This window comes from Homalodisca vitripennis, chromosome 1 (assembly GCF_021130785.1).
Source record: "Homalodisca vitripennis isolate AUS2020 chromosome 1, UT_GWSS_2.1, whole genome shotgun sequence".
Classification (NCBI taxonomy): Eukaryota; Metazoa; Arthropoda; class Insecta; order Hemiptera; family Cicadellidae; genus Homalodisca; species Homalodisca vitripennis.
The window spans coordinates 98,142,233-98,169,568 of NC_060207.1; the positions used below are offsets into that span (position 1 = coordinate 98,142,233).

Sequence of the window (27,336 nt, forward strand, 5' to 3'; positions counted from 1 at the left end):
ATTCAGTGACATATTACTATTCCATTTGGTAGCATAATGACTTATTAAATTTACAGTTTTATCATTATTGTGCACACAATGAAATTTGTTGGAAGTTAGCAGCAACATTGACATAGAAAGTATCAAAATCGTGTGGGTTAATACGAGAATCAAGAAACTGTTTCAGTTTTCACCTCCGATTTAATAACTTTCGAAGATGCTTTGCATTTATTTTTAGAGTTTTTAATGCAATTTTGATTTAATTTTCAAAGCTAATAGTTGTCTTGTCTTTTAAGATTTCATATTCTTGTTTTTCTCTTAAAATTGTCATAACAAAATGAATTTTCCCTAAGAAAGAAACCAATTGATAGCCACACTACAGTAGGGGCCACAAAAGAGTGCAGTTGGTACAACACATCAGCTACTGCCTGACACAGAGCGTTATCACAGAGTTGTACTTTACAAACTTCAAACTAATGTAGTTCATCAGTTAGATCAGTCCTTGTTGGTTGCTCCAAGGTCACGTGGCAAATAGGCTCCTCCTTCAACTGCACTCTCTGGTGGTCCCTACTGTAGTTTTGGTTGGTGTGGAAATGGTAGGATATTGATATAGTGAAAAATAATATGTTTTTTTTTTCTCAAATCATATTTGTTTAACTTGACAACACAAGTGTGTCTGACTTTTAACAAAAAGTTAACTATAACTTAAATCAGCATCAGCTAACCATACAAGACTGACTATTTGACTGCAAATCAGAAGTTTGTCTTTTTATCATGTTGGTTAATAGTTTTATATGTATCATATATAAAACTGTATATGACGATATAACTAACATATATATTATACACACACATATATACATATTATTTACTGTCTGATTGTGGTTTTAAAGACGTCAAGCTAAAAAACTATCTTTTGGATATTTTAAATTCTTTTGATACATTGTTAATGAACCAAAACTGACTATCAATTTTCTTCTATGGAAAGGTTTTCGTTTGATTTCTTGAAAAACTAAGTTGTGTCTTTATACAATACAAATTGGATCTCGGCTCCTGGACTGTCGTAGAATTTGGGTCCTTGTCATGATAACACATTGTATATTATGTGTCTACTGTCAGATGTGGAAGTATTATAGTTCCTGTTACATAGTAGAATTTTTAGTATCTAACACTAATATTGACTCGTACAGACTTTTTTCACATGTAAATGTATGGACTTTTTAGCATGGAGTTTTTAATGCTATTATTGTAATCTGAGAACTTGTAGGGAGTTATCTACATTTTTCATAATTTATCCTGGTCACAGATAAAGTACATTGAAACCTGACCACAGACTTTCTTATATTAAACACACATTTCCTGTTTTGGTAGCTAGGTCATGACTTTCATGTCGCAATCAGTCAAATTTAAAACGTAAATAAAAGTATCAATTATTTTTTAAATAATTTTTTTGTTATCAACCTCAAAATTATGTAATATTTATTTATACGTTGACTGTTCATTCATATGCATATTTATAAATTAAAATCAAAGGCTTTGTACTTCTATCTAATCTTTTCCCGTACATTATCAAAATGTATTGTAATGATATAGTCTACACCATGACACCTTCTCCCTCATGGATAGTACTCATATTTATATATTACTTGATTTCAGTGATTCTGCATGTTCCGAAAAATGCTACAGTTCAGTCTGCTTATAAGATACATAAGGTTGGCTCTGTATTGTGTGTTCCCATAGTATGATTATATTTTATAGAAATTTGAAATTAAATATTACTTTTAGAAATACTTTTATGCAGAAATGATGTGTGCCTTTTTTATTTGGCTGAGCTTTAGCTAAACTTATCAATCATAGGACTGGAAAATTTTAATTTCTGTCTGTGTGTTTGCACAATATCACGAAAACAAACTGACCTATAGACTTATTAAAATTGTGCATTAAGCTTCGTTTCCATATGAGTTACACTGAGTAATGTGGTGTATGTAGTTCCATGAGATTTGGTTAAGCATTAACACATTTTGATATTGGACTTATGGGTAACCATGATGGCAATGAAAAAATAAATTTGTAATGCATCCAATATAATTTATGATGGCATGATGTGTAGGCTTTTATTATATAAACACTGATATGAAACCCTAATTAATGAACAGAAAAGTTACTACATCATGTGGCAAGATATCTCAAGAAAGATTTCACCTGTAGACTTGAAATTTTCATGACACTTCATTTCTACATAAACAAGAATGGATTATGTGATGGTGCATGCAAATTCCAACCATGGAATTTGGCTAAGTGCAGTTGAAGCCTATTATTCAGTAGGCTGACACAGTTTCTCTTTTGTTTACCGGGGATATAAAAATTTCTTTGCCGTATGATTGCCCGATTACCAATTTTGCATTGAACCTCAGCAAAGCCTGTTACCTGACATGCGGTGTGGTGTGCTCTTATCTTGTCATTAATGGGTTGTAAATGGAAAAAAATAATTGATCAAAATCCGCTTCAGAGCCTTTTATTTTAAAATAACAATGTTAATTTTGTCTAGAACATAATGTTTATTATTTATTACGTTTTGAAAATATAAAAATTATAAATGTTAAATGAATACAAGAGATCCTTACTATTTAATTTTACGAACTAAGGCTAAAACAAAATATTAAATTTTAAAATTTGTATAATTTATTAACATAGAGTTTATGTGGAAGCATCACTGATAGACACCAAAAGTCAAAATTTAAGTAGTTAAAATTTGATAAATTATGTCTTCTCTTTAGTTGTCACATTATCTCTCTGTTATAAAAATTACTCCCCCCTGGCTACTCATATGTATAAGTCCCAAAAAAAAAAAAATGTTTTTGTAAGTTATTCATTTTTAAAACTTACGTACATTGACCTACGATTGTGGTTGCAGAGGTGTTGATACAATAGGTGAATTCCACTACAATACCTTGTGTTGTCTAGATTTTACAGCTCAGTGCTGTCAATTTTTGAAAATACTGCTACATCCACTTATTGTAATCTAAGTCTGGGTTCAAAACATATACATACATAATTTTTATTTTAGTATTTTATTAACACTTTTTAAATAATATTCACTATGTTTGAAGATGATTAAGAAAGATATTACATTTACCGCTGGGCATATAATTAGGTTAGATGTTGGCAATTATAGAAGATTAAAAAAATGCAAATCTTTTTTAACTATTTGGAGAAAGAAAATATTATGACATGTCAAAATGTATACTACTTTGTAAGGCATCTTTAAAGTTAAATTATAATGTTTTAAAAAACATTAGAAGCCATTTCTACATAGAAAATATGATTTTAGAGGTAACACAACACACTTAACATAGTCAGTTCAGCGTTTAGAGTGTTTTACAAAACTCAGATGTCCAAGAGTAGAAAGAGTTAAAAAAATAGAAACAAACAAAATAACAGAATATAGTTACCAAGTTACAACAAACCACATGCAGTGTAAATCCAGATCAAATTCCAAAATCCTGTCCGTTACCTTAGTATATTTATTGTACTGGTACAATACTTAGTGACACCTTAGCATTAACTTTAAATCTAGCTTATTCCCTGTGGTTGAAGCCTATTTCAGTTCAGCTAATTTTCTAAACGTTTTCAACTGTTTGTGAATATGGAGTTGTTTTAAATTTCACACATGTATAACTTGTTATAATATGGTGTGTGTTTTTTTTTTTAGAATGAAAAGAAGAATATTTGTAGCATTGTAAAGTACATTGAAACCTGACCACAGACATTCTTATTTAATAAACACACAATTTCCTGATTTGGTAGCTAGGTCAAGACTTTCAGTGTGCGCAATCAGCAGTCCAAATTTTACAACCCGTTAAATTAAAAAGTATAACAATTAATTTTTTTAAATAATTTTTATTGTATATCAACCTCAAAATTAATGTGAAATATTTATTTATACGTTGACCCTGTTGCATTCATAGATGCCATAATTTTATAAATAAAAATCAAAAGGCTTTTTAGTAACTTCTATCAAATCTTTTAACCCGACTTTATCAAAATGTGTATTGTTGTAATTGATATAGTCCCTATATGTCTACACCATTAGAACCATATCTCCCCTCATGGATAGTACTCATATTTATATATTACTGATTTCAGTGATTCTGCATTGTTCCGAAAAATGCTACAGTTCAGTCTGGCTTAATAAGATACATAAGGTTGGGCTCCTGTAATTGTGGTTGTTCCCATAGTATTGATTATATTTATTTACGAAATTTTGAAAATTAAATATTACTTTTAGAAATACGTTTATATGCCAGAAAATGATGTGTGCCTTTTTTATTTTTGTCTGAAGCTTTAGCTAACACTTATCAATCATAGGACTGGAAAATTTTAAAATTTTCTGTCTGGTGTGTTTGACACAATACTCACGAAAACAAACTGACCCTATAGACTTATTAAAATTGCTGCATTAAGCTTCGTTTCCATATGATTTACAACACTGAGTCTAATGTGGTGTATATTATTTCCATGAGATTTTGGTTAAGCTTATAACACAGTTTGATTTAGATAATGGACTTATGGGTATCCATGATGGCAATGGCAATGAAAAAATAAAATTTGTAATGCATCCAATACAATTTAATGATGGAGCATGATGTTTGTAGGCTATTATTTAATCATAAACACACTGATATGGAAACCCTAATTAGATGAACAGAAAAGTATTACTACATTACAACATCTTGTGGCAAGATTATCTCAAGAAAGATTTCAATCAACGCTGTAGACTTGAAATATTCATGACCTACTTCATTTTCTAACAATAAACAAGAATGGATTATTGTCTATGGTGCATGCAAATTCCCAACCATGGCGAATTTGGTGCTAAAGTGCAGTTGAAGCCTTATATTTAACAGTAGGCTGTACACAGTTTACTCTCTTTTGTGTTTACCGGGGATATAAAAACTTCTTCTTTGCCCGGTATGCTTATTTGCCCGATTACCAATTTTTGCAATTGAACCTCAGCAAATGCCTGTTACCCCTGACATGCGGTGTTGAGGTTGTGCTCTCTAATCTTGCTCATTAATGGGTTGTAAATGGAGAAAAAAATAATTTGATCAAAATCGCTTCATCAGCCTTTTAATTAAAATAACAATGTTAATTTTGTCCCTAGAACATAATTTATTAGTTATTAACGTTGGAAAATATAAGAAAATTATAAATGTTTAAAATGATACAAAGATCCTTACCTAATTTTATACAACTAAGGGCTAAAACTACATATAGTTTATAATTTGATAATAGATTTATTAACCATAGATTTAGTGAAGCAATCACAGAATAGACAACCAAAGTCTAAAATTTAAAGTAGATTAAAATTTAATTTGATAAATTATGTCTCTCTTTAGTTGTCACAATTTGTCTCTCTAAGTTATATAAATATACTCCTGCTACTCCAATAGTATGAAAAGGTCAAAAATTTTTTTGTAAGTATTGCATTTTTAAAACTTTAACATTGACCAACCTCGCGATGTAGTGGTTGAGTGTTGTTGATACAATAGTGAATAATTCTCACGCTACAATACCTTGTGTGTATGTCCTAGATTTAAAACACACCATTTCTGTCAATTTGAAAATACTGCTAACAATCCAACGTTATAGTATCTAAGTTCTGGTTTCAAAACATATACATAAGTTTTTTTATTATTTATTGAACACTTTTAAAGAATATTCCTAATGTGTGAAGAATGTTAAGATAATTTTCAATTTACCAGCTGTCATATATAATTAGGTTAGGAGATGTTGGCAATTAGAAGATTAAAATTATTACAAATCTTTTTTTAACTTTATGGAGAAGAAAATTTGACAGTCAAAGATGTATACCGACTTTGTAATGCATCTAAAAAATTAAATTTAAAATGTTTAAAAACATTAGAAGCATTTTTACTAGAAAAATGATTTTAGAAGGTAACACAGCCTCACCCACTCCTTACATATAGTCCATGTTCAGCTAATAGAGTGTTTTACAAAATCAATCAAGATGGTCCCAAGAGTGAAAGAGTTAAAATAGTGAAACAAACAAAAATAACATAATATTTACCAAGTTACAACCTAACCACGATGCAGTGTAAATCAGATCAAATTTCAAAATCTGTCCGTTTAACCCTTAGTATGATTCTATATGTACTGTCATATAAACTTGTGACATTAGTCATTAACTTTAAGATCTATCTTGTCCCTGTTGTTGAAGCCTAATTTCAGCTAATTTCTTAAACGTTTTTCAACTGTTGTGAGATGAGTTGGTTGTAATTTCACGATGGTATACATGTTATAATAATTAGGTTGTGTTTTTTTTTTAGAAAGATAAAGAGATGAATTATGTACATTTGGTATACGTACATTGAAAACCGACCTCAGACTTTCTATATGTAAACACACATTTCCTGTTTTTGGCTAGCTAGTGTCATGACTTTCATGGTCGCAATCAGTCAAATTTAAAACGTAAATAAAAGTATCAATTATTTTTGTTAAAAAATTTATTTAGTGTTAATCAACCTCCAAAAGTATGTAATAATTTAGTTATAAACGTTTGACTGTTAGACTGTACTTCGATAGTGCAACATTTATAAATTAAAAAATCAAAGGCTATGTACTTCTATCTAATTCTATCCCGTTACATTAATCCAAACTGTAATTTGTAATGATATAGTTCCCTACAGCCAATCGAAACCTTTCTTCTCTCCCTCAAGGATAAGTAACTCAAATTAATATAATAACTTGATTTCAGTGATTTCTGCATTGTTCCGAAAAATGTCTACAGTTTCAGTCTGTCTTATATCAAGATACATAAGGTTGGCCTCTGTATTGTGTGTTCCCTTAGTATATTAAATTTTATAGAAATTATGAAATTAAATATTACCTTTTAGAAATACTTTTAATGCAGAAATGAAGTGTGCCTATTTTTATTTGTGCTGAGCTTTAGCTAAACTTATCAATTCATAGACAGGAAAATTTTAGATTTCTGTTCTGAGGTTTTTAGCACAATATACACGTAAAACAAATTGTGACCTATAGACTTATTAAAAATTGGTGCAATTAAGCTTCGTTTCCCATATGAGATTACACATGAGTAAGTGGTGGAGTATGTTTAGTTTTTCCCATGATATTTGGTTAAGCAGTTAACCGTTTAACACATTGAGTACACTTTTGGATATTGGACTTATGGGTAACCATGAGATGGCAATGAAAAAATAAAATTGTAATGCTGCATTCCCAATATAAATTTATGATGGCAAGGATGTGTAGTCATTAATTATATAAACACAATGATATTGAAACCCCTAATTAAATGAACAGAAAAGTTTTACTCCTACATCTAATTGTGGCAAGATATCTCACAAGAAATAGATTTCACCTGTAGACTTGAATTTATCATGACACTTCATTTCTACATAAACTTACCGCACCCAAGTAATGGATTAATTGTGATGGTGCAATGCAAATTCTTCCCAACCATGAAATTTTGAGGCTAAGTGTCCCGCAGTTGAAGCCTATTATTCAGTAAGGCTACACAGTTTACTTCATATTTGTTTACCGGGGATATAAAAATTTACTTTGCCGTATGATTGCCCAGATATTACCAATTTTGTGCATTGAACCTCAGCAAAGCCTGTTACCTGACATGCGGTGGTGGTGTGCTCTTATCCTTGTCATTAAATGGGTTGTAAATGGAAAAAAATAATTGATCAAAATCGCTTCAGCCTTTTATTAAAATAACGAATTGTATTATTTTGCTCTAGAACATAATTTATTATTTATTTACGTTTTTGAAAATAAAAAAATTATAAGATGTGTAAAATGATACAAAGATCCTTACTACTTTTTAACCAACTAAGGGCCTAAAACTAAATATTATTTATAATTTGGTATATTTTTATTAACATCGATTTAAGTGAAGCATCACAGATATGACACCAAAGTCAAAATTTTAAGTAGTTAAAATTTGAATAAATTATGTCTCTCTTTAGTTTGTCCACATATTGTCTCTCTGTTTATAAAATTACCTCCTGCTACTCATATGTATAGTACCAAAAAATGTTTTGTAAGTATTCATTTTAAAACTTACATTGACCTACGTTGTGGTTGAGGTTGTTGATACAATAGGTGAATTCCACCTACAATACCTTGTGTTGTCTAGATTTTACACTCAGTGCTGTCAATTTGAAAATACTGCTACATCCAACTTATTGTATCTAAGTCTGGTTCAAAACATATACATAATTTTTTTATTATTTATTAACACTTTTAAAGAATATTCTATGTTGAAGATGTTAAGATATTTCATTTACCGCTGGCATATAATTAGGTAGATGTTGGCAATTAGAAGATTAAAATCAAATCTTTTTTAACTTTTGGAGAAGAATATTTGACAGTCAAAATGTATACTACTTTGTAAGCATCTTAAATTAATTAAAATGTTTAAAACATTAGAAGCATTTTTACTAGAAAAATGATTTTAGAGGTAACACACACTCTTACATAGTCAGTTCAGCTTTAGAGTGTTTACAAAATCAGATGTCAAGAGTGAAAGAGTTAAAATAGAAACAAACAAAATAACAGAATATTTACCAAGTTACAACTAACCACATGCAGTGTAAATCAGATCAAATTCAAAATCTGTCCGTTACCTTAGTATATTTATTGTACTGTCATATACTTGTGACCTTAGCATTAACTTTAGATCTATCTTTCCTGTGGTTGAAGCCTATTTCAGCTAATTTCTAAACGTTTTCAACTGTTGTGAGATGAGTTGTTTTAATTCACATGTATACTTGTTATAATATGTGTGTTTTTTTTAGAATGAAAAGAAGAATTTGTTTATGTTATGAAAGAGACTACAATCATCTGATAGAAAGATAAAAATAACAATATATAGTTTTAATAAACCTATATTTTAGTTTATAATTGGTTTACCACAAAAGGCATATTTGTTTCAATTCCACTGTTATATTTGTGAAATCTCTATATGTCATGAACACCCCAATGTTAATGTACAGTGGGTGTGTGGACACAGGAAGGGCCCCTACTTGTCATGCTAATGCGTTTCCTTTGCTACGCCCCACTTGCGGTAAACAATCCAATGTGCTTATTTTGTATGCGTTCAGCTATTGTGGTGGCAGAGCTTCTAGCAGCAATAATTAACCACTATTCAGGTCTGTCGCTTTTCATTTTGATTCTATTTTAATTTGTAAGGCATGAAATTTGTGTAGCTTATTACCAATAAATAAAAATTTAATTTTTAGTGGAAACCACTCGGGTTATTTTTGTTAAAATAATTCTCTAGTGAAGTATTTTTTATTTGATAATTTTTACACATTTCTGTTAAAACTGTAACTGTAATGTTCAATTTTATAAATGATAAAATTTAACACTTTCAATTAGATAGTTTGCTTTGAATAATTTGTTTTGAATTTTTAAATTGTTAGTGTTATTAAAGTGAGCTGTTTTCGTTTCAAATTCGGACCAATGCCATAACTTCCCTATTATGCAGCAGTTCTTATTCTTTAAAGTATAAAGTCATAAAACTTACTGTGATGAAGTGTTGAATACTTTCTAAAAACTAAACTTATCTTTTATAGCAGTTTTCACATGATTACACATCAGATTTAATAAATGGAAATAAGATTTCTTTTTCTTTCTTCATGGGATTTCTGTGTAATATTTTACTATTATAGTTTTTTTCTGTTTTAGTACTACTCTATAATTCTGAGTGCTTCTTGTAACCAACATAGTTACCATATTAAGAAGACCATACCTTAAGACGTTTCCTGTGATAAATATACTAATAAAATGTCAAGGCTAAAAAGGTTTTGACAAAATGCTTCTACAGGGCATTGAGGTTCATTTTACAGAATTAACTTATTCAAGTAAATATATGTTTGTAAAAAAAAATCTCTGAAATCTCCTTTTGTAATTGAATCTCACCAGTTAACAAACTGATCTAAGATTATTTAGAAAGAAAATATTAGACTCTATTTTTAGTTTCAGTATTGAACTTTATGTTATGCTGTAATAAAATAGTAAAATACTTGGATGACTCAAAAACGATAACCTTGAGAATGCATAAGTGATATCCAAAGGTGCGACAACACTGTTGCACTACTTTTACAATACTTGTTAAGATTTCTTTTCGTGTAGTGTATTGGCTTGAATTCATCCAGTTGATAATGTCTGCTAAGTAAGACTAATGATTGGAGGGATTTAAGTTGTTGGTCAAAGATGTGAAGATAGTCATACACTTATAACAAGATTACTGGATTGAGTAATGCAACTTTTACAATATTAATTAATTATACGAAGGAATGTAACTTAAAAGCACTAAAAGCTATTAAGAAGGATATAAAATAATGTTTTCAATCACTGATTCATGGAAATAAATCTGAAATTATTTATAATGGTTATGTGGATAATAAAAAAATCTTTAGGATAGAAATATTTCTTGTAATTAATTTCTGTTAAGGATATAATGTAGTGCTTACTGGACACAGATCCTTGTGTCGCCAAGACAAAACATACTTGGAAGTCATATTTTTCAGAATGTTGTAAGACAACATAATATTTATCCCGGTCTCTGTGTGTCCCCTTGTATTCACGCTAACTTTTTGAATAACCTCTTAGCCTCTTAAATGTGGTTATGTCATCTGTAAATGATTGTAAAACTTAAAATAGAAACATGATCTGAACAGTTTACCAATGTATCAAAAGATCACAATATCCTTGGTTTTTATTCCACTTAATGGTTGTTTTAGTACCCATTGGTTATTGATCTATTGATGCTTGATAAAAAAAATCTTAATTTAAAACAAGGACACCTCTAATTAAAATTAATTTAATGTATCATAATCCTTTTTATTAAATACATATGTGTGTAAAGTTGGCAGTTAAAAAAATACAGATTTAAAAGAATTCTCAGTAATTTAAACATCTAATTTATGTATAAGTACAAGTATTGTAAAAGTGTATATAACTATCACTTGCTTAAATAAAGGAATCTTATTTAGAGTTAAACAAGAGATAAGCTTCAACACCATTATTTGTCCCAGCTATTGAACATGTCAAGATAATAGCTGATGAAGAAGGCCTTACTCTGATTTTACAAGATTTGTTTGATAAGGGATTACTTTTATCTTAACAGTGTTCTTTTTCTTTTCTGTACACTCAACAACTTGTGGGACCTCCATTGCATTAATAATTTTGTAATTTAAGTGCCTCATCTTGATATTTTATAGACAAAAATAAATATTTAAAGAACCAATAATTATTGGAATATATGAAAATAATATTTTTACTATTACCTTAACAATGGATTTTTACTGTTTCACAGTAATTAACAACTAACTTTTCTGGTTCTCACTGTGTCAAAACATTGTTTACACATTACATTCTTGAAATATTTCCACCTCAGTGTGGAAAGTGATCTTCATTCAACAAATGTTTTAAAAAACTGTTTTAACATCTATTGAGTGAAGATGGCTCTCCACAGCGAGGCCAAGATATTTCTACAATATAGTTGTGTAAGCAATGTTTTGATGTAATATGAACCGGAAAACTTAGACGTTAGTTATGGCACCAGAATGAAGATTTCATAATATATTATACCTTTTATGAAACATTCGTCAAATATAAATGGTCAAGTAACCAGTATTACTTTTACTAATTCCAAATGGAGCCAGTAGGTGGGAGTTAAAACTTTTTCATAGAATCACATTTTGATACAATTAAAAGATTTTTAATTTATTCAAGCTAATTATTTTTCTTATTTCAAGCTCTTCGTGGAGTCTTCAAACCAGGGAGAACTAAATATTTAATAACCTCTTTAAACTTATTATGAGTTATATGTCTTTTTTCATATCAGCACTCTGGTACCATGTTGTACTATGTATGGTTATCTCTAATTTTTTACAATGCTAAAACTGCAATATACTATGACAGATTTATAGCTTTGTTTTTCCTTGTTTATCATGTAACCATGGTATAAAATATGTTATTTGGATCCTTTTATTTGATCACCTTGGATCTCTACTAAGAATGGTTTATTATTGATCTTTATTACATTTTTGTCATAAATCATACCATAAACAAGTATTCACACACCAAACATTGATGATTTGCACCAGTAGACATTTTCCAAATTTAGAGGAGTGGTTTTTAAGAAACAGATTTTGTAAGTTTTATGTAACTTTCAATATTTTAAATTTTCTTAGCATTATTATTCAAAAGTTTTGAATACTAAACTTTTATGCCGTTTTATGTAGAAGGTGACTTTTAATGACTTTTAACAGATATCTGAAGAACCGCTTCAGATAAAAAAGCGGTAAAAAAGTAAAGTGGAAATTAGTTTTAGCATAGCCTGATGTATGAAACACCTAAATGATTAGTGGAAAGAATTTGAGAGGATGCTTGTTTTATGCCTCCTCCATCCCAAAGGCCCTTTAAGGTTCTTTTTATTTTTGGAAATAAAACATTCACACAGAGCCATGTCTGGATGATATGGAGGCTGGGACATCGTTACAGTACTGTTTTTGCTCAAAAACTCAAGAACAAGCAATGAAGTGTGAGCTATGAATTGTCATGGTATGAAAGCTATGAATCGTTTGGCCACAAATCTGGCATTTTTATTCGGTTTGCTTCACACAAACGGTGTTAAAGTCGTAGGTAGCACTTCGTATTGACCGTTTGACTTTGTGGCAAGAATTCATGATGCACTTTGGACTTTGTGGCAAGAATCTTCAGTTTCTACTGCACTTGTCGAACCTTTTACATGCCCATCCAGAATTCCTCCACTGGGATGATTGAGCCTTAGTTTCGACGTCATATCTGTAAACCCATGTTTCATTACCTATTACAATATGTTTCAGTAATTCTGCATCGTCGCTGAATTCATTTAGTCACTCTTAAGCAACTTCCATTCACCACTAATTTTGTTTAAAATTCAACAATTTATGGTAACCTTTTGTGACACATCACTAACTCGAGTATAAAATTTTATTTTCATGAGTCCCTTCACTTTCTATGAAAGCGTCTTCATACCACATATGGTAATAAAATGTTATTATTGGAGTGTTTTAATTTTTAATTAACGAATACAATACAACCATTGTTTCAATATATTAATAAAATGTTAATAATGTGTTGACATAATTTTTACGTGACGTGGCCACGCATAAGCAAGATAACCAACTACTCATGTATGTAGTCACGTGTAAGCTGTGGTCACGAAAGTGATGGTAACGTTACTGCTTCAAGTTTGTTTGTCATGTTAACAGCCAGTTTTAGCACTTTATGAGTAATTAACAGGCCACATAGGTACTCCTCGACGTTTGTGAGTCTATACTTTGGCTCAAATTACTTTAACCTTTAGTGAATGTAATCCTCAGAAGTTCTGTAAATTGGAAAAAAATATATCAATAACTATAATTATTGTGTTTGTTGTTTCCCCATCAATTGTGTAAAGAAACATCTTATCCTTTGGTTATCACTTTTATTGTTGACTGTTAAATGAAATAAAGTTTAAACATTATACATTTCTCAAATTTATCTAAGATTTTGATGTATTTCTTTCTGTATTGCTGTAACAACACAGCCATGTGTTTTATTAATTGTTGTTTGTATATGAAGCCATAATTGAAAGCCCTAGGAAAATATATTTGAAAAATGTAAATATTGCACATTTGTAAGATTTATACACTATAGTCTCATAACTTATATCTAGCCTACTACAATAATTTATATGTTTTAATCGTTAAATTTAGGGTTCAGAGATAACTTGATTAAATATATCTTTATTTTTTATGTTGTGGCAGAACTCCAACCATTATACATTTCTTTTCCTAAATGATGAAGCTATCTTATTTCCTATAGATGTTTCATTTATAAAATTGCATTATGTAGTTAATTGATAAAAGAATGAGCTAACCATACTGTTGAAATGGGTTTAATAAAACATATTTAATAAACTCTGTATTTCTTTTGTGTTTCACGATTGTCAATGATTAATTTTTTGCCAATAATCTGTCTATGTTGTGTACTTATTATTGTTCCTCCATAAATGTTTATTCTATAAGTTAAATGTAAATATGTCAATGAGAAATATGTTGTCTTAACTGTACTTAATTACTAATTTTTTATATTTGCTGCTGGGCATAAAGAGCATTATTCATTGTATTAGTGATTGTTCCAGCATAAATTCTTACGTATTCTTTTCAGCGGAATAAAATAATTAAAATAATCTTTTGGTAATTTTGTTAAACCAAATCTACAATTACAATGATACTCATGAAGATAATATAATGAGTCCATGATGATACCTATATTTATAGTCAATTGTGTGCCTGATGAGACAATAAGAATTGTCGTGTTCAATTATTTTATTCACCACTGAATTCGTCTATGTTACATTATATTTTGTAGTTTAGGTGTTTCTTATGTCAAAACGATGTAAAAAGTTTATTTTGAGCATGTTTATTGCCGAATTTTTTTGGATCTCTTAAGATGAATGTGACTTAGATTCAGGATTCAAGTCTAACAGCATCAGATTCCAGATGCTGCACTAAGAGGAAGGTGAATTGGAACTAAACTCAATATGCACATTTAATCAACCCTTCCCACCATAGCTATGTTATGTGTAGAAAACTCTATTGCTCTACCGTGTTTAGAGGTTGTGTCTAAAACATCATGGTAGTGCACTTAATTGTGCACCTGATGAAACAGTGAGGCTACCTCTTCACATAGATTACACTATATTTTGTAATTTATGTTATTTGTGTCTGATGTTAAAACATAAAATGTTCATTTGAGCTTCTTCGTCACAGACGTATTTGGATATCAAGAGAAACATGATGCCAAATTCCAGAGTGAATCAAGTCTGTGACAGCGTCAGATTCCTAGATGCTGCACTAAGAGGAAGGTAAACTGAAGTTTAAACTTAACTTTCAAACTTTGACTTATTGAGGTATTTGTTCAATTTCACAACACTTTCTCTCAATCTTCTTTTAAACCGTATTCTTCCCGTTCTCACGGACCACTGGCCTGTGCGAGGATCTTATCAAACAGAATAATGGGGAGAATCGATACAGTGAGGTCGATGGTACTGATTTAAAGAAAGAGAAATGGCCACAAACAGGATTTGAAGCAGCGCTACCTCTAACTCGAAACCCAAGTCTGACATTTTAGATCACTGGCCATCAGCCCTCCCAACTAGTAAACATTTAGGTTATTCCCTATATTTTACCGTATTTGTATAATTTCAAATCATTTCAATGCTAATTTGTAATACATACTCAATTCTAGTGGGATTAAAACATGATTTTTCTATGGTAGTGAAATTTGGAATATAATTGGTACATCAATACAAATGGTGTGTCGCCATACTGATTTTGGCTTTCCACTATGGAATTAACTGACCGTGAACTCACTCGGTATGACTGCATAATCCATTTTACATATCATTAGTGTTGGTAATTTTAGTAGTGATTACTTTGGTAACTAGTGTTAGCTATTGCTTAGTACTTATCATTAGTCGTGTCTATAGGAAGTGGATAGTTGTTTTGTTCTAAAATAAAAATAATTCTAGATTGATTTCCTTACCTGTTTTGTCATTTATTACTTTATTGTTACAAAAAAACATATCTTCTATGAAAGAATGGGACTTTATATTGTTGATATTTTTCTAATAAAAGAGCCTATAAATTCTATTTATATAAAAAATGAAAAATTAAAGTGTAATTTGTTTTCGTATTTTTCAAAGTTTTTTGGACAAAATGTACACAAACAGAATCAAAATCTAACAATTATATTATAATTCAGTTAAATGTGTCATTTTCTCCAAAATAACTGTTATATGTAAAAAACCTTGTATCAACACACAATTATGTTATCTTAATATTAATATTCCTCAGATTTTAGTTTGACTTTATTACAAATTTTTACTGGCACGTCTCTTATCAGAAAATTTGTTCATTACTGATAATTTTTCATCTCAACGCCACCAATAAGATAATATTAATAAAAATATATGTTTTGGTAAATTATTATAATGTTATATTTCTTGCACCAAAAAACATTACATAATATAATTTTATTTGTGCAACAGATATATTTGTTTTTGATTGTTTTTAACTAGCGATAGGCCAAAACTGTCTTGGCTATATAGGGGTTTTCAACTGGCAGACTCAGGGTTTTAATAATAAACTGAAGTGATTATAAAAACTAAGTTTTTTTTAGTTGATATTGAACAAGTTGCGCTATTCTTGTAGTGAAAGAATGTTTAATATCTCTTGAACTTCAAGGGAGGCCGCCAAGCCGAGTATTGTTTTGAGTGTTTATTTTGGTAAGTGGTGCCTGGCATGGTCTATTTTCACCATAGGCAGTCACTCTGCTGTGAACGGTTTTGTTCCATTGTCATCGTGTTGTCGGTTGTCAGACGCCCGTCGTTAGTCACGGTCTCTAACTCCATCTCGCTTATCACCAGTCGGCGGCTAATCTCTGTCAGAAACTGTTGTCAGGGATCATAGCTTTGCACAGTTTTTACACATAGTGTAGGGTGTCGGATTGTTTTACCTTGGCGATGACAGTATTTAGACAATGTTGTTTCTCTTTTTGGGATATGTCGTGCTGTTTTATCTGTTCCACTTCATGTACTTCTGCATTTGTGCTTTCCTCATGATGATCTTTCTTGTTTACATACATGGTTATTTCAGTTGTTGAAATCGTACAGTGGAAGTTTAGTGTATATTATTTTGCTGTATTGCTTATTTTTAAAGTAAAAGTATCATCTATGTAGTTTTAGGCTACAAGAGAAAAACCAAGGTAAAAATGTAAATGTTTTTACTGTATTACTAAATTGCATCTATTATAAAAATTTCTTTTTTTGCTTTAAATATATTTTTTGTTGTACTTGAATGTTTTGTTTATTCCCTACTTTTCTTTGCTTAATAACCGAAACATTTGAAAATGAAACTGTGAATTAGATGATAAAACTATATTATACACAGTAGAATAATGTATCTAAATTTAAAATTAATATCCTTCTTTTTTTAATATTCTTTTTATAAAACTGAGAACTGTGTTTAAAGTTGTTATTGTGGTCATCTTGAAATCAGACTTATAAAAAATTGCTGAACAGAAATAGGAATTTTTATAGTACAGTAGGTGTATGAAAGATGACGGAAGTAAATTATATGTTTTTAAAGGTTTTATTCATACAAAGTAATTTTCTTAGGTAATATTTTATTGAAAACACATAATCCCCTGAAGTTATTATTTATAATCGTGTAAAAACCTACATCCGTCATATTCAGCCATTTTTTTTTGTCTGGTTAAAAAGTTTCCCAAAATTTGTCCTTTAAATGCCTTTAAATTAGTGATGAACAATTTTCTTATTTTTATAGACTTCAAGAAAGTTACCTTAAAGGACTGTAGTTGAAGATAAAATATATGAAACTAACAACAATTAGTTGTACCATTTTAACCATAAATACTGTTTATTACACTGTATCAAGCTACGTTGGAGCTGATGTTGATTTTGTGAAATTTTACTAACAATGAGTACAGATTTTTCACTTAATTTGTGCCAGAACTTTCTAATATGATGGAATAGTATCTAATGCCACTTATTCTAAAGAATGTGTTTGGTTTGATCATTATTATTTGTAGTCCTCATATCTTAGCACTTAATAAGTAAGTAAAGTAGTTTACAAAAAAATTGACATTTCATTAGATTTAGTACTATATATAATTTATGTGTTTGAGACTCCCAATTTAGTCTACTGTCTTGGTATGTTTTACATAAATGTTTCACAGCCCTACATCCTTTTATGATGTGTGGTTATAAGAGTTGTGACTCTTGCCTTCTTTATGAATAAAACTTGCTAATTATGTTTAAGGCATGTTTTGATACTGTTTGTATACAAAGTTTACTTGGTGTCAACTTACACAATTAGTAAGTTGTAAGAATATATATAATTAGCTATATTTATATACTTATTAATGTTATAAAAATTGTATATTTCTATACAGCTGTTTATTATAATTTATATATTGTTTGGACTAGGATGCCATGAGATTTAAGATCGTGTAACTGGTGTAAGTGCACTTCTGTGTATGTGTGGGAAAAAATCTTGAGATCTAGTTTAATTCAACCGGTTTAGGAGTAACAATTGCACTAATAATTAATTATTGATACAAAAATATTGTATACTTTGTGTAGAGAACTAAAGAATTTGTTTTAATTCACCAACAATGATTATTGACATATTGTAGAACTATTAATTGTTTAACCTAAAAATTTCAGAAAATATTAGATTAAAATTTAGAGTATTGATTAGATAAAAAATCATTTAATATTTCACATGTTTTCTCTATCAATTTTGAGATTACTGCAAAGTTTCAGATTGATAAAAAAATTAACTGAAATTGATACTGATTGCACACTAGATTATATGTCTTCGATACTGATTTGTTGACAGTATGTCTTTTAAATTTAGTGACAGTTAAAAATTGATTCTTATCAATAATGGCATCCAATCTATAGTTCTTGTAACAATTATTTATGAACAAGCCTTAGGTTCCCATTACACACCAGCAGTTACAAAATATAGACTTGCTAATATATTGAACACTTTAAAACAATATAAATTAAGTTTAAAATTGATTTACGTTTACAGTTACTTTCAAGTGCGTCTTGTGGGGAATGATCATGTCTGGTGCAAACCTGTATCATGTTGCACCCCTGTCACTGCCCTGTGCACCCCCAGGTGGTGTGGGGCTTCCACTGTCTTTTTTATCTGTCGTTCAGTGTGTTGCTGTGGCTGAAAGCATGTCACATTGCAGCTTTATTTGTTTTATATATTAGTGTGATAACGTGCTCTTTTCTATTGATCCTTATAACATAGAGTTTTAATTCTATTAATATCCATTGACAAAACATTTATTGTGATACACAGTGGAAGTTAATTAATTAATTATCACTCAAGTCTTCTATAAGTGACATGGGATTTGATTCTAAACTGGTGAACATGTTATTACTGTGAGAATACATAATACTGTTAACTATTACCGTTTTGAAACCATTCATATTAAGTTTTAGTAATTAGTACTAAAGTCCAGTTGATTTGGATTCAATTACTTATAAATAGATTGCTATATTTTTGGAATTGGAATCTATATTCTTTTTCAGTTTGCAAAAAATTTAAGGCTTAAGGTTAAATAAGCACAGAAATGAAAAACGAACCAATATCTTGTGGTAAACTCGCCTAATTCATAGGTAGTTGATTAGAGCAAGTATAGACCACGTCATTGTACAGAAAAGGTGCACTGATAATACATCCACACACACCAGTGATAGACTGAGGGCACTTCCTGTGGCAACATGGCACATCACCTGAAACAAACAGTAACAGGATGGTGATGGTTGGGAGGGAGGAGGCTATAGAGCAATGTCAGCCTTAATTTTTCCTTCTTGGTCTCAAAAGTCATATATATATATATATGTATGAATATATGTATAAATTATAGATATATGTATGAATTATATTGGTTCAGGTTTCTTTGGATGTTGCAATTTCAAAGAAACATTAGCCAATAAAATTTGAACACGCCATGGCTTTGAGATCAGTAACTGGAAGTGCTTTACAAATATGACTATCTCTGCTCAATATCTTTTGGGGGTGCCGGCTTTTATTGCTATAACAGGCTATTCATTAGCAGACATTAAGGATTAATAGTCTGCCCAGTTCCAGTGAGCGTTGGATTTGGTTGTTTTAGTTATACAAGAGATAAATCATTCATACAGACGTAGTGTACTGAGGTCCAGGGTATTATTTCACTTAGTTCTGATGTTCGCCACAAGGGCTGCACCGCATAACTTTTATTATTACCATTCAAATATTTGCTACCTAACCTCTCACTCCCCAGATGGCAGTATGAGCATTCACTTTTGCTGTGTCTCAAATTCATAGCATTTACAGTATTTCCCTCTTCTCCTGACTGCTAAGTAGTTATCTGTATTGTCTGGTTGCAGGTATTCCATTTGCGGGATATCCGGTGGGAGAAGAGCCAGTTTCTCTCCAAGTCGTTCCTCGCATTCGCTACATTCAACTTGATCACCTACTCACTGCTGGTGGCTGAGTTCTACACCATACACTACTTGGACACTTCTCCTCACCTCCGGGTGAGTACAGGTTTTCATCGCCTAGTCTGTACGGTTTGATGATTAAAGCCAAATTCTTTCAAACGTTAATAACCTTGTTGGTCTAATTTAGATTTTGGACAAGATTTTAGGGCTCATACTTCTTTGTCTTTGACAATAACATCAATTTTTTATCAGTTATATTTTTATAATCGTATATTTAACATTTCATTCATACTTTTAATTGCTATTTCAAGAATCACGAATCTATTATTGTCATCTCACACAAGATGTACAATGACAAACTCAGGTTTAACCATTATTAATTAAGATATAGTGAACACTTTAAAACAATATAAATTAACTTCCTGAACAAACCTCATATAAACAGGGTGTTCACAAAGGAGTGTCACAAAATTCTGTGGGTGATAGTATTGATAATTTCAAGCAAAAAATGTCATATAAATATAGGTTGAGAAATTCTCGTTTAGCCGCTACCCACCGTTATGTATTTTTATTAAAAAATTATTATCTCCAAAAACAGTTAAGCTAAAGAAACCAAATTTGGCACATACATTTGAATAGATAAGAGGACAATTTAAAAAAATAGTTGTTTATTTTCTTTTATATTAAAAAAATGGCATCTGTTGAAAAACAAATGTAGTAGACACTAACTTTTTGAAAAATGTAATTAAATTCCAATGGTACTTGTTTCAACTAAATCCATCGATGAATAAGCGAGCAGGACCACTAAGTATGCTTGCACAAGCCACGAGCAGCAAACATTTTATCTTTTGATAGGCATCAGCTGTTTTACATAGGTTATAAAAATTTTATAAGATTTTCATAACAATTTCAACAATACTTTTTTCAAAGAAATCCGTCAACGCACAAACAAGCACGGCTACTTTAAAGATACCACTTTAAAATGGTGGCTAGCAGCTAAACGAGACATTTCTCAACCTATATTTATATGACATTTTTATGCTTGAAATTATGAATATTATCACCTACATAAGTCTGTGACACCCTTTTGTGAACACCCTGTTTATATGAGGTTTGTTCAGGAAGTAACGGGAATTTCCCAACAAAGTGTGAAAAATATTAACAGAGACCTGTGTTGACTCTGCTTTGAGTAAAACAAATGTTTCCAAGTAGTATAAGGTTTCAAAGATGGCCATGAAGACATTGAAGATGACGAACGCTTCACAGGCCCCATTACATAACAACCGATGAAAACGTGAAAAAAGTAGAAGAAATGGTTATAAACGATCACTGTATTACAATCAGAGAAGTTGCTGACTATATTACATGCCAATTACCTCATGCCATGAAATCTTTTCAAATGTTTTGTGTATCAAACATGTGACAGCAAAATTTGTTCTTAAGTTATTGAATTTTTAACAAAATTACTATTGAATAGAATGTGCTCAGGAATTACTAAATGAAGTCAATGACGATGCAGAATTACTGAAACATATTATAACAGGTGATGAAACATGGGTTTATGGATAGACATTGAAACTAAGGCTCAATCAACCCAGTGAAGGCATCCTGGATCGCCAAGACTGAAAAAGGCTCGACAAATGCAGTCAAACATAACTAGTCTGTAAAATTGTTATAAAGACTAAAATTGTACATTTGATTTTTAAAAAATGGTCAAAAATTTAAAAATAAGCAATATGAGTTATTTAATTTTAAAGTGATTAGAAAACAAAATTGTACCAATTTCCACTGGTGTTTTTCAGTAATATATTGTATAAAAATTGTACAATTTTCATTAAATTTCAATCATATTCTGTGTGTTTGTAAGCTACGGTCGTAAAACCAATAAATCAGCTTATTAGTTATGGGTAATGGGGAGTTCTGCCATTTTTCCATATTGTACTAAAATTACTCTTAACTTATTATGTAGGTTCTTGATATTAATGTTAAATTTGCAGAGCTAGGCTGAGAAAAGAATGACATCTCATTGCAAATAACTCCGTGAGAAATCCTCACAACTCCAATACAAAACCAAAAGTGTTTAGTTCTGTTATTCCTCAGTTTTTTTTTAATTTGATGGGAATAACCATTTTTTAATTTGTTTTCCATAGGATATACCAAAAAGAGGCCCTAACTTTTTATGTAATGAGCTGTTTATTAAACACTTTGAGCTGAAGTAAATGGTGAATTTATCGAAACTCTGCCCTGTGTATGGTTGTCACAATGACCCTTGTATGAATCACCCAAGGCAATTTGAGACACGAGGATATCCCACATTCTGTAAGTGAGGAGATTAATTTATGACCACATTAAGTGGATGCTTACTGATTCTGGGTTCAAGTTGGAGTTAATTGACCTCCTACTGGATGTTTCTAGTTTCAAGCTTTATCCTTTAATAATACATAGCTATATAGAGTTATCACTTAAAATATTAGTTATGATAGTTTCTTTTATGTATGTGACGTTTAGTAGGTAATTAGATCTTGGTTTTTCAGGCTAAAACTTAAAACTTAATTACTTTGAGAGAAGATATTGCTTAGTTGGACTTAAGGTAAAATGCATTCATAATTGGTTGAATAAAGGCTTTTAAGGTTTAGAGAACATTTCAGTGAATCATCTTTATTTGAAGTTGAAATTTCCGGTATCTCATGGCTTAAAAATTCCTGACAGAAGGTATATGATTGGGAAGGATATTCCCTCTTGGAAAAATCACACTTGATAGATTTTGTTAATCTATTAAAAAGCATTAACAAACCACCCTAATTGTTCATAATCAGTTACAAAATAAGTGTTGTATTTTTATCAGTAGTGCCTATATAGGAAATGAAAGCTAGCTCCAGACCATAATTCAATTGTTACCAAATACCTGTAAAGAAAATAGTGTACACTTCGGATGCAACTATCCAAAGTTGGTGAGACCAAGCCTATTTCTGATTATAGAAATATCCACCATTAAAAACTTGCTTCTAGTTATAGTCAATATCTAATAACTGAGCAGCAACATCAAACGCCACATGTACGTGTCTACAGCAAGGGCCGGTGTTTGCTACATATAGTTTTAGAATGTAATCAGTTTATAACAAGAAGCACGCTAATAGCATAATAGTATAAACAGTAAAAGTCTAACTATGTTATGTAGGAAAGTATACAAAATAACACACATTTATTTTAAACATCACTACAGCTGATACAACAGTCTTCCTTCTAGCAGGAGTAGCTCATGACTTGTTCACTGCCGTAACCTTCACAAAACGCCTTTATTTAGTCAAAAAGTATGATTTTCATATTGTAGTAATGTTTAAAATAATTAAAAATATTTGAATTGAGTGTAGTAACTTTCTGTTTTACATAGATTTATGCCAGTAGTGACTGAATTATGAAAATAATGCAATTCTTATAAAGTAATTTTGCAAAACCCAGAGCTTCAGGTAACTGCATTCTGAATGACCCCATTCCTAGTGTATTACAGCAACCTCCGTCGTTGCTGGAAATGTGAAGTGTTATAGATTCAAGCCAGTAGTAGTACATTTTTAGTGACTTTTAAATCATTAAACTAAAATATAAGCAATACAGACTGCACCTGTTAACTTAATTTAACTAACCCAATAATCCAATTAAAGGAAAGGGGTTTAGGTGGAATGATTTACAAAAATTGCAGTTTGTGAGATATTTTTATTTGGGTTGTTTGTCTGTTTCCTACAAAAGGAAAAGTTACATAATTTAACACCTCAACTGTAGCTCGATACTGAGCAGTTCCGATTTCATGTAATAGTGTTAACGCACTAATGCATGTGCTGCAATCAACATGTTTAGACTTTAAGTGTCCCTGTTGTTTAGTTTTCAAGAACAGTAAATTAAGCAAGTTTAATGAAATAAGATTGTGGGTTCCATACTACAAGAATTGTAGTATCTTAATTTAAAAACAAATAACGTTTAGAAATAATTAATGATATTTTAGATTTCAAGCAGCAGCTCCTTTCTTGTAGTCCAATAAAACCTAAGTGACTGTTTGAGTTGTTAGCCAATATTATTGGAAAACCACTCAATCATATCTGTTTCAGAATCAGAATCATTTTTATTGCCATTTTTCTTTACAGAATTGACAAAGTCAGTCTCAGCTGAAACAAATCAATTTTAGTCATGATGACACTTGAATATTCATAAAACAATTATTGGTACAGTCTCAAAGTGTTTTAAACTGTCTTATCACTATCATCATTAAAGACAAAGCAATACAACATTAATTGCCTGGAATTGCATTGTAAATAGAATAATTGTTATATCACAAATTTTAAGCTGTGGCCCTCTGATGTTTTAGAGGCAAATGATTTTTCATAGAGCAACTGATTATCTTATATTCGTTCTCGCTTATATTAATGTACTTAATTAGTTTTGATTTTATTGATAATGTGTCCTTTTGTTCTTATATGTTAGGTATAGTTTTACAAGTTATATATCCTATACTGTGTACTAAAATTATGTATCTTTCCAGAATTTCTACATCCACGTGTTCAATGGGTGTTATGCAGTTTTGTTGTTCATTGTTGTGGTGTTCTTCCTCATTTATGGAATCCAGGTTTTTGTCAAGGTAAGTTATAAAAACAAGCCATTGTGGTAGATGTGGTTTTAGTAGACAGTCACAAAATACTGATTTATTTAAATTGTATCAATTACTTACATGTTAAAATTATTTCTTGTATCTTTGTAGTTTCAGAAGTCAAAATACTCAAATATGTACTCTCAATGTGTGTATTTTAATTTTTGTCAATCTTGCTAGTTACATTTAAGAATCCATAGTTTAGTATTAACGTACATAACATTTTCAAACCACATTTAAGATTTTTTTGTCTAATATGAATGTTTATTTTTCACTATAAAAAGTAGAAAATTGTTAAAAATCTCAGTTTTACATTGTTTGATCTAGTCAGGTAAGACATGTATTTAAGAGGTGTTTTAAAATTAAATACTGTTTTAAAATATGGCCCCTGCTATTTTGTGGGCACTAATTTACACATTTGCGCTGACTACCTGCACCTATTGGGTAGCCAGAGATGACACCGCAATAGGAGCATTTGTTGCTGTGTGAAATTTTTGTGCTTATTTAAATGACTCCTGACAGTTGTAAATCCTGTAAATTGTTAAATATGCACGATCAAAATTAAACTCTTTTTCTGAATGCAAAGGATGTGAATGTGATCTATATTCACACAATGGGCAATTAAGTATATGAGAAAATGCTATGCATGAATGAATGAATAGTAGAAAATGGATTAGAAAATTTAATGATAGCTGTGTAAATGTTCATATTGAAGTTCAAATTAAGACATTAGTTATTATAGGATTTGATGTAGGAAATTGATAAAAAAATTCTTAAGTAAAAGTTTATTTAATAAATTTAATCAAGTTTCAACAACTGTTCATTATGAAATTGTTACACTGGAAGTTGCATCCAGGTTGGGTACCAAAATGCTAGCTCAGAACCAAACAAGTAACCAGTGTCTTCAATTTTTTTGAGAAAGTGATGAGTTCTTAATATATTGTCACTCGTTACAAAGTATAGGTGGCTTATGTTTCATCTGAATCAAAATGGCAATTCGTATTACTTAGGAGCTTAGTTTCACTCAATAATGCACAAGGTATGTCATTGTAAATCATAAAAAAATGTTGTGAAGCCTTAAAGACATTGCGTTGAGCAAGACGACATTATATTTGTTGATAGTACGGCATTGAACTTTAATTTTGGTGTTCATTATGGAAAACTCTGGTTTAGGGGTTTAAGGAACCCCTATTTAATATAACCCCTGTATAAAAGCCATATTTAATATACATATGGCTCATCAAAGCCTAGATGTGTATATTGTCCAAGCATATACCTGGATACTACTTAGAATGGACCTTTGCTCATAACAATCCTCAGCATGGTTAAAGTATACCATTTATATTTCAAAAGTCTCATGTAGTTGAAAACCTTCTAAATATTGTATTAATGTATTGTATTAATAGCGACAAACAGTTCTAAATAACTGTTTTAATTTGGTAGTTTTGTGTAAATTTTGTACATTTAGTTATTTTTACACAGGTTTTTAGGTAATCATTGGTTTATTTTCTTTTGTGTTGATACATGATAAAAATCCAAATCTACTTTCACAGGTAGAAAAAAACAGCAAGCAATAGTATGAATCTATGAAAATCCTGAATTGAAAGATGAAAAACATGTATATTAATTGATGAGGATTGTTCCAAATATGGTTAATAGTTATGAATATTTTAATAATTTATTTGTTTAACTTAATTTTTCCCTAATATACTATGTGTTTCACATTGGATACTCTAAGTTGGTTTCTTAAAAGGGAAAATAATAAAATGAAATAAATAGTAAAGTTAATAATCTGTTTTGATTGTTTAGGATTTTAGACCACATTCCTTATTATATTATAGTTGTATTATAGTGGTAATATATAGTTCTCTGTTAAAGGTTCGAGCTGGTTTTTTGTTAGAGCTGGAAACATCAAAAAACTTCCAGTACAAGCAGATCTTCCGTTCTCAAGAAGTGAGTACTATATGGTGAATAATTAACTAAAGAGGTTTTTTTAAGCTGGTACCTTACAGCAGTCATCATGCAGGAATGGAGGTACTTATGAATTGTAGAGTGTCCACACTATAACATGTGATTTTAATACAGTGGAACCTGGATAATTTGAAATCTTCTTTAACTTGAATATTTATCTTTGTCCCTCGCATTTTATGTCTAAACAATGCTAAAAATTGTGGCTAATTCTAATTTAATGTTGGATAGTTCGAATTTTTTAAGTGCCAAATTAAGGTACATTAATTTTATTCCACAACTGAAAATAGTTACAAATTCATCAGAAAACACGTTTTACTACATTCTGCAAAAAATTAATGCTAGACCTATGGCGTGTCAGGTTACAGTCAAACGATACATCCCTTCCCCCTCCCGTTAAGAAGTTTTTACTTAACTTTAAATAAGTGTAGTGGTCATGTCATAGACAAAATCTCGGACCTATAAAACTCCGATTTTAGCAGTGATCAAAAAAGTGGAAAAAGACAAATAAAAAAAATAAAATTGCAAAAGAATTTGGAATCCCACCGAACACCTTATCAACCTTCCTGAAAAACAAAGAAAAATTTCTCAGTAGTGCAGGGGAAGTTGATAAAGAGAGAAAACGATTACG

At 30.4% G+C, this 27,336-nt stretch overlaps 1 protein-coding gene across 2 annotated transcripts in view; it reads left to right on the forward strand.

The window, feature by feature from the left end:
* The window catches only part of LOC124367471, a 133,248-nt gene that overhangs the window by 87,558 nt on the left and 18,354 nt on the right, over window positions 1-27,336 (forward strand). For both annotated transcript variants that reach the window (XM_046824311.1, XM_046824321.1), the window contains exons 5-7: window positions 20,048-20,197; window positions 24,633-24,728; window positions 26,616-26,690. In XM_046824311.1, coding sequence (XP_046680267.1) covers window positions 20,048-20,197; window positions 24,633-24,728; window positions 26,616-26,690 — 321 coding nt within the window. The remainder of the gene's footprint in view (window positions 1-20,047; window positions 20,198-24,632; window positions 24,729-26,615; window positions 26,691-27,336) is intronic.